This window comes from Elephas maximus, chromosome 12, assembly GCF_024166365.1.
Source record: "Elephas maximus indicus isolate mEleMax1 chromosome 12, mEleMax1 primary haplotype, whole genome shotgun sequence".
In the NCBI taxonomy this organism is placed as follows: Eukaryota; Metazoa; Chordata; class Mammalia; order Proboscidea; family Elephantidae; genus Elephas; species Elephas maximus.
The window spans coordinates 94,724,142-94,732,709 of NC_064830.1; the positions used below are offsets into that span (position 1 = coordinate 94,724,142).

General features: G+C 56.6%; 1 protein-coding gene across 1 annotated transcript in view; it reads left to right on the top strand.

Annotated features, from left to right (window-relative positions):
• The window catches only part of FAM20C (FAM20C golgi associated secretory pathway kinase), a 57,296-nt gene extending 51,317 nt beyond the window's left edge, over nt 1-5,979 (top strand). Inside the window, exons 6-10 of the mRNA XM_049905113.1 lie at nt 1,274-1,454; nt 2,144-2,253; nt 2,519-2,600; nt 4,180-4,239; nt 4,824-5,979. Coding sequence (XP_049761070.1) covers nt 1,274-1,454; nt 2,144-2,253; nt 2,519-2,600; nt 4,180-4,239; nt 4,824-5,082 — 692 coding nt within the window. The 3' untranslated portion in view covers nt 5,083-5,979. The remainder of the gene's footprint in view (nt 1-1,273; nt 1,455-2,143; nt 2,254-2,518; nt 2,601-4,179; nt 4,240-4,823) is intronic.
• Nucleotides 5,980-8,568: the final 2,589 nt, after the last annotated feature.

The following is an 8,568-nucleotide window of genomic DNA, read 5'->3' on the forward strand; positions in this document are numbered from 1 at the left end:
ATGGCTATTGTAGCTGACGGATTTCGTGGCTCAAGCCAATGAGTGATCAGATAAAGATTTTCCTCCTGAAAATGGAGCCGGTGCCTTGGTTAGGGCCACGTTGTCCTTGATCACACTGCGTCCCTTGCAGACGACAGCGACGCATCTTCCTGTGATCTTGCTGACAGTCCCCGTGCAGCCTCAGCTTTGGGATGGCACAGTGAAGTGGGGACGGGGAAGAGTGGATCATTCGAAGCCTGTTAGGATGGCTGGGTTCCTGTGCCGGTGGTGGGGGCTGGGCCCGGGGTCCAGCCTAGCTCCGATGCTCAGGCCTGGCCAGGGCCAGCCCCCTCCTCACTCCTGGCCTTAGCTTGCTCCTCTGTGAAAGGGGCACCTGGCTTGGCTGCCCCCTGGCCTCTCCTCATTCCAGAAGCTGAAACTCTGGATGGTTTAGGAGCCCAGGCCCCACAGAGCTTACTTTTGATTTCATGGAGAGTCTGACAAGTCCGGGCCCTGGAGGCTGAGGAGCACCCAGAGGGGCTCAGGGTGGTGTGCAGATGAGGGGAGGAAGCCCTTTGTTTGGGAGGCTGTCGTTGGGGTCAGTGGGAGGTTTTGTGAGTCATGTCTGCTGCTACGTTAAAGGTTGGAGGTTCATGTCCACCCAGAGGCACCTTGGAAGAAAGGCCTGGTGATCTATTTCCAAAAAATCAGCCACTGAAAACCCTATGGAGCACAGTTCTACTCTGACATGCATGGCGTCATCATGAGTTGGGATTGACTTGATGGCAATTGGCTTTTAGATATTAGGCTTTAAGGGTTTGTCCATCAAGCAAATAAAAAAGTGAGACTGCGAACTCCTTTGGTGAATATGACATGAGTTGAACTGCCTCAGGGCCCCTGGTCATCAGGAGATAACCAGCCAGGCCCAGGGGTCTGTCTCCCAGCCAGAGCCCCCTACCACGACAGCACGGCTGGGGCAGGAGGGGGAATGGGTTTTTTTAAGCTACTGAACCTTGACTCTAGAGGGGCTCAGGGTGGCATGCAACTCTGGTCCCATAATTTTGAGGATGAGTAGAAAGAACCTGGGGTCCAGTCCAGCTCTATCTCCTAGTAGCCAGATGACCTCAGCCAATTTGCCACCCCTCTGAGGCTCCATTTCTGTTCAAGGGTCAGAGGTCAGGGGCCTGCCCATGGGATGTGCCAGAGGAGAGCCCGGCCTGGGTGGGGCACTCTGGGTGGGCCCACAGCCCTGTCCCCGAGCAGGCCCCTCTAACGGACCCTGTCCTGTGCCCAGCCAACAACATCTGCTTCTATGGTGAATGCTCCTACTACTGCTCCACCGAGCACGCCCTGTGCGGGAAGCCCGACCAGATCGAGGGCTCACTGGCCGCCTTCCTGCCCGACCTGTCGCTGGCCAAGAGGAAGACATGGAGGAACCCCTGGCGGCGCTCCTACCACAAGCGCAAGAAGGCCGAGTGAGTGCGGGGTGCTGGGTGGACCCCAGCTGTGGGGGGGAGGGGAAGGAGGATGAGAGGGAGTGAGAGGAGGGAGGGATGGGGGAAGGGTGGGGATGTGGCGAGGAGGTGGATGCGAGGGAGAGCGGGCTCCTTTGGGAACCAGGCTTCGGAGTGCCAGCCTCCTCAGTGGCTACATGGGTGGAAAGGGGCAGAGAAGAGGCGCAAACAATTCCCTCCAACACCAGCATGTGTGAGACACCGTTTCCTGATTAGCCCCCTAGGAAGAGCTTCCTCCCTCTCTGAGACTTGAACTCATGCTCCTCAGAGTCCCATGACACCAAACACTCCCTGCTTGCTCATCCCTCAAGCGGCAGAAACGTCTTCTGTTCCTTCAGCCACAGGACAGTAGGCACCATGAGCATGGCCCCAGGCCTGTTTCCTAGCAGGCCCAGAGCAGATGGGTGCCTCCAGGTGTGGCTAGCCTAGGGCAGAATGGGGTAGCCCCATCATCTCCCCACCCTGTGCTCTTGTTAATGTGGCCTTGTACCGCTGTTAATGCATGTTTATCTGGGGACTGAGTCCTTCAGCTGCAGCGTGAATCTACTGGTTCTGGGCCCCATGTGGCCAGGCGCCCCCAGAATTTGGCCTGGGCCCCCGCCTGCACAGAGGAGGAGCTGGAAGCCCTTGCTTACGCTGGCCCCCCACAGGTGGGAGGTGGACCCTGACTACTGTGAGGAGGTGAAGCAGACACCACCCTATGACAGCCCCCACCGCATCCTAGACCTCATGGACATGACCATCTTTGACTTCCTCATGGGTACGTCTGGGTGTGGGCTGGGGCTTGGCCGCCCAGTGCCTCTGACTGCCAGTGGGGGATTTGGGAACCCCGGGAGGGAGGGTTCTGCCCCCCAGCATTCCCAGGCAGCAGGCAGGGGGCTACGCAGGGGCCTCGGAGCCATCTTCTCTTATTGTGGCAACTGAGGTGGAGGGGAAGGCGTCCTGCTCTGTGCAGGGGCAGGATGTCCAAATGGCACAGCCAGGTTTTGGACACGCCACAACTCCCTGGTTTGTTCCCTCCCCAGGAAACATGGACCGCCACCACTATGAGACCTTTGAGAAGTTTGGGAACGAGACATTCATCATCCACTTGGACAATGGTAGAGGGTGAGCCACACTGATTTCCCGACCCCAGAGAGCCTGGCCACACTGATTTCCTGACCCCTGGAGAGGCTGGCCACACCCACCCCCTGCCCCAGTTGACTTTTGACAAATACTCCTACCTGTCACCCGGGCCCACGCTGCATGCTGCTCACTGAGCCTCTGTCCCACTCGTGACACATCTATACATATGTGCCCTCTGTGTGTGTCCTGCACACACGCGTCCTGTGTGTGCCCCTCATGAGTGTCCTCTGCATGTGGCCCTCACATGCATGTCCTCTGCATGTGCCCCTCACATGTCTGTCCTGTGTGTTCCCCTCACACGTGTGTCCTCTGTGTGTGCCCCTCACATGCCTATCATCTGTGTGCACCCTTAAATGTGTGCCCTCTGCATGTGCCCCTTGCATGTGTGTTCTCTGCATGCCCTTCACACAGGTGTCCTCTGCCTGTGTCCCTCACACACATGTCCTCTGCATGTTCCCTTCACATGTATAAACTCTGTGTGTCCCTCACATGCATGTCCTCTCCATGTTCTTCTCACATGTGTGTCCTCTCTGTGCCTCTCACACTCATGTCCTCTGTATGTGTCCTTGGCACACATGTCCTCTGCTTGTGTCTCTCACACATCTTCTGTGTGTCCCTCATGCACATGTCCTCTGCATGTCCCTTGCACACATGTCCTCTGCATGTCCCTCACACACGTGCATGCATGTCCTCTCCATGTTCCCCTCACATGTGTGCCCTCTGTGGTCCTTCACACACATGTCCTCTGCATGTTCCCCTCATCTAGGTGTCCTCTATGTGTCCCTCACACACATGTCCTCAGCATGTTCCCCTCACATGTGTGCCCTCTGTGTGTCCCTCACATGCATGTCCTCTGCATGTTCCTCTTACGTGTGTCCTCTGTGTGTCCCTCACATGCGTGTCCTCTGCATGTTCCCCTCACATGTGTGTCCTTCACACACTTGTCCTCTGCATGTTCCCCTCACCTAGGTGTCCTCTGCATGTGTCCCTTGCATGCATGTCCTCTGCATGTTCCCCTCACAGGTGTGTCCCTCACACATGTCCTCTGCATGTTCCCTTCACATGTTTGTCCTCTGTGTGTCCCTCACATGCATGTTCCTCTCACATGTGTGTCCCTCACGTACATGTCCTCTGCATGTGCCCCTCACACATATGTCCTCTGCATGTACCCCTCACATGCATGTCCTCTCTGTGCCTCTCGTACTCATGTCCTCTGTATGTGTCCTTGGCACACATGTCTCCTGCTTGTGTCCCTCACACATGTGTCTTCTGTGTCCCTCACACATATGTCCTCTGCTTGTGTCCCTCACACGTCTTCTGTGTGTCCCTCACACACGTGCTCTCTGCATGTCCCTCACACACATGTCCTCTGCATGCCCCTCGCACACATGTCCTCTGCATGTCTCTCACACACGTATACTCTGTGTGTGTCCCTCACACAGGTGTCCTCCACATGTCCCTGGCACACATGTCCTCTGCGTGTCCCTGGCACACATGTCCTCTGTGTGTCCCTTGCACACGTGTCCTCTGTGTGTGCCCTGACCGCCTGCCTTCTCTGCAGGTTTGGGAAGCACTCCCATGATGAGCTGTCCATCCTGGTGCCTTTACAGCAGTGCTGCAGGTACAGACCACACAGCCCGGCCCCTCCCCACAGGCCCGCCCTGCCAGACCAAAATGCAGAGGTGACAGGGTCCCCAGCCCTGAACCCGACAAGCACTATGACCCACGTGTGCCTGTGCCCGTCACCGCCAGGGGGGCTCAGGGCCCTTTCTCACCACATTCCATGACCTACCACCCTGGAAACAAAGCCTTGTCCCCACTTCACAGATGCTGATACTGAGGCCCAGGGTGAGTTGCTAGCTTAGAGCAGGTCAGGGGTGGGTACAAAGACCCTGCTCCCCCTAGCTCTCAGAGTCGGGGAGCAGGCATTTGTCCTTCTCTGAGGGCACATGTCAGAGCTTCCACCTGCCCAGGCAGACGTGCTGGGCTGAGAAGGACAGTTCCTGGGCACCAACCCTGCCTGTATTCCCCCTGCTGCCCAGCACAGCTGACCCTCCTCCACTCCCACTCGGGAGCAGGGGCCCAGAGCTAAGCGCTGATGAGCATCTGGTCCTAAGCCCAGCTTCCAGCAGCCGGGACCACCCCCCGCCCCGTCCTCAACCCCCTTGCAGAGGCCTGACCTCCCTCCCGCCCCCCGCCCCCCAGAATCAGGAGATCCACCTACCTGCGGCTGCAGCTCCTTGCCAAGGAGGAGTACAAGCTGAGCCTCCTGATGGCCGAGTCAATGCAGAACGACCGGGTGGCGCCAGTGCTCTACCCTCTGCACCTGGACGCATTAGACCGGAGGCTGCGCCTGGTGCTGCGGGCCGTGGGGGACTGCGTGGAGAAGGACGGGCTCCGCAGTGTGGTGGAGGATGACCTGGGCTCCGACCACGTGGCGGCCACCACCACTGCCACGAGGTAGTGACCCGCCCGCCGCGCCGGCCGCCGGGGACTGAGCAGGAGGGTCTTCCTGCAGAGGCTGCGAGCCGCTTGGTGAATTCAGTGAATTCAGAGGCGTGTGGATCATTCTGGAGTCAGAGGCAACCTACTCCAAGGGGTCCAGCAGGAAGGACAGGCTGATGTCTGCGCTCACGGACAAAGGTGGAGGTGGCCGCGGCACCCACCCTTTTATTTACTATTTTGTATTTATAAGTGGTTATCTGTATATAAGAGACACACAGGCCATGGATTGCCCACTATTTACCCAGGGGTCACTCCCTCTGCTGGCTCCGGGGACTTCCACGTGAAGAGCACCCCTGGGTGCTGGGCCTGGTTAAAGATAAAGACTCCTTTCCTCCTGCCTTCCCGGCCTCAGCACTCGGAGTGCCACAAGGCTCGTCTGATGGCTGGAGAGGCCTCAGGAGGATGCCACGGACTGGGTGCAGGCAGGTAGACACTCAGTACAGTTTCTCAGAGTGACGCCAACCACCAGCTCTTTCACCGATGCCCAGCAGTGCCTGGGAGCTCCCCCCGCGCCGTGGCCTCACCTCCAACTCTCTGACTCTGCTTAGGCATTTCAGTGTAAACAGGCCCACGCGTGGGGCTGCTGTGAACCACAGCAGTAGGGTGGCCTTTGCAGCATCCTGTGGGGTGTTTTGCAATGTGGTAAATGTGCAATAAAGGTACGACAAATCCGTGGGCCGACTTCAGGGTCTGGGCACTTGCCTGCCACCCCGCAACATGATTTCCAAAAATCCAGTCTTGGACGAAGATGTGGCCGGGAGCCGGGAGCCTCTGGGTAAACAGGGCTCAGGAGGCGGGAAGCGGTTTGGAGTCAGTTCTGAGCTCTCCAGAGCTGGGAGTGGGTGTGGGGGACGGAGGGCAGCCCATCGGCTGCTCCGGATGTGGCGCTTTGTGAAGACTGGGCGGAGACCCTGTGGCCACAGCCAGGCCCAGAGGCTGGCATCCTGTGCGACCTGGTATCGCGTGGCCTCTGATGTTTACCCAATGGGGGCCGGGACTTCAGAGACTGGGCCAGGCTTAGGGGCTGCTAGCTCAGGGCCGCTGGAAGCGGTGGTTTGGGAGCTGCCAAGACCCCACCCACAATGCTCTTCTCCAACACTGAGCACAGGGCCTGCACCCCCACCAGGGGCCCTGCATCAGGGGCTCCCAGACACCCTCCCAAGCCTGTAAAAACACCTATGGTGTGCTGGTGCCATGCTGGTCCCCTTGCAGGGGAACAAGGGTGCCTGAGGGGCTCCCCACACTTCAGGACTTTGAGTAAGACAGTCCCCCTGTGGGATGTGGAGAGTACTGGGCAGCCATAGCTCACAGGCTTGGCAGGACCCCACCTTTTCTGGGTGTTTCTTTCGTGTTGCCGTTTGTCCACTCTCTACTGCTGCAGTGACAGTAATCTGTCGTCCAGTGACCATTGTGGGTGCCAGGGCTTGACGGAGGTCATTAATGTCTGTAAAATGAAAAGCACAGTAGTTTTTATTTTTCTTCTGTTACAAATCGGGAGACTGAGGCTCAGTGAAGGGCAGTTCCTTGGCCCTAAGTGGGTTTAAGTCCCTGGAGCAGCCAGGCCAGTACTGTGCTCTCAGAAGGGAGAAGAATCCCTCCCTGGGCCCCAAGCGCCCCCGGCCCCAGCAAGCTGCAGGCAGGCCACAGCTGGAACTTCCATATCTTGTCACAGCTGGATTGATAAAATGACCCCCAAAGAGTTGCCACCCTGTTTACGTACCTTAGCATTCACCCCAACGTCCACCCTTGGCCCAGGACAACGGCCTCAACTTGCCTTTTCCACATTCCTCATCTAGTTCTGTTACCTCAGGGTCCCCAACACGCCCACAACCAGCTCCCTCCCTGTATTATACCTGATCTGCTCTCTTGTGCCGTTTTTTTCTTCATGAGCCCCACACTGGTCCCCATTTCTCCCTCAGCCCCCCGTGGCCATCTCAGTCCCAAGGGGTGATAAGGGGGAGGCCAGGCCAGGAGCAAGCCTCAGGGTAGACAGGCATGGCAGGTTAGCTGTGTCTCCTCCAAGAGGCAGGACCCGGGATCCACTTGCCAGCATTGATGGCCTGGTATGGGCACGGGAGAACTGCCTGCTGGGGCCAGGCCAGACCCACGCCCCCAAAGGAGCATCCGAGATTCCCTGAGGCTGCCCAGGGGGCTGGAGTGTGGAGCCACAGGTGCAGGCTGCCCCCTGCCGTGGGGCACTACCACCTGCCTAGGACCACACAAGGGCCCAGGGGGTCTCAGGAATCTGAGGTTCAGAGGGGCAATCACTGCAGCATCAACCACCTTCCATCAGTTCACCCATCCACTCAACAAGGAGCTACTGGGCAGACAGACAAGCCCCGACTCCAAAAGAGTTATACAAGAAAGGAAATAGTGTGGTACACTCATGGCTCAGACATTCAGAGACATAATAATAAAAAAAAAAAAAAACCAAAGCAAAAAACCCATTGCCCATCGAGTGGATTCTGACTCATAGAGTAGAACTGCCCCATAGGGTTTCCAAAGGAGTGCCTGGTGGATTCGAACTGCCGACCTTTCTGGTTAGCAGCTGGACTCTTAACCAGTACGCCACCAGGGTTTCCATAATAATATAAGCAGTCATATGATTTTCCCAAAGGAATGACGGCACTATAGCTGTATTGGGAGGGATGGGGAAGGGGATGTATTTGTGGTGAGGGAGAGTGTCGTACGAGAGCTATAGCCTCTCTTTTGGAGGAGAGTGTCCTAAGAGAGCTATAGCCTCTCTTTTGAGGTAGAAAGCCAATAGATAATACGTAAAGCTTAAAAATAAAAAAAGTTTTAACATAGGCCTGTTATGTAGAAATATGGAGGTAAACATGCATATAAAAATGAGGTAAAGCAGAAAAGACCCGACAAATCCTGCTGTGAGTGGTTCCTGCTAGGTCCCAGGTATAGGGATGGGGGTGAGGAGGGAAGTCTGTTGTTTTTCCTGGTTTGGTCCATGGTATGACTTTAGACTTTCAAAACTCTGTTTATCTATTATGCTGATATGGATTTGAATGGGAGGTGAGACCAGGACAGAGCCCAAGCTCCTTGAAGGTTTGGGATCAGCCAAGTCATGCCATCAGCACTGTCCCCAAGCCCACAGCCAGCCTGTGGCTCTCATGGCACATCATGCCTTTTACTCTATTTGCTATAATTACTATTATAATTCTACTCCACAATTACTCTGGGGATAGTCAGGAACCACTATCCTGTTGTGCCCATTTCACAGCTATATAAACTGAGGCGTAGGCTGGCAAAGTGACTTTCTTGAACTCAACACAGGGTGTTAGTGGCGTTTGGGGCAGGAACCCAAAGCCACAGCCCCCGTCTCCCCCAGGGCCCACCTGCGCACCAAAGCTGCCCCCAAAACCCGGAGTGAACCTGAGGCTTGAGGAAGGGAACGTTTCCAGAACAAAATGAAGAGAAAGGCTTTCAATTA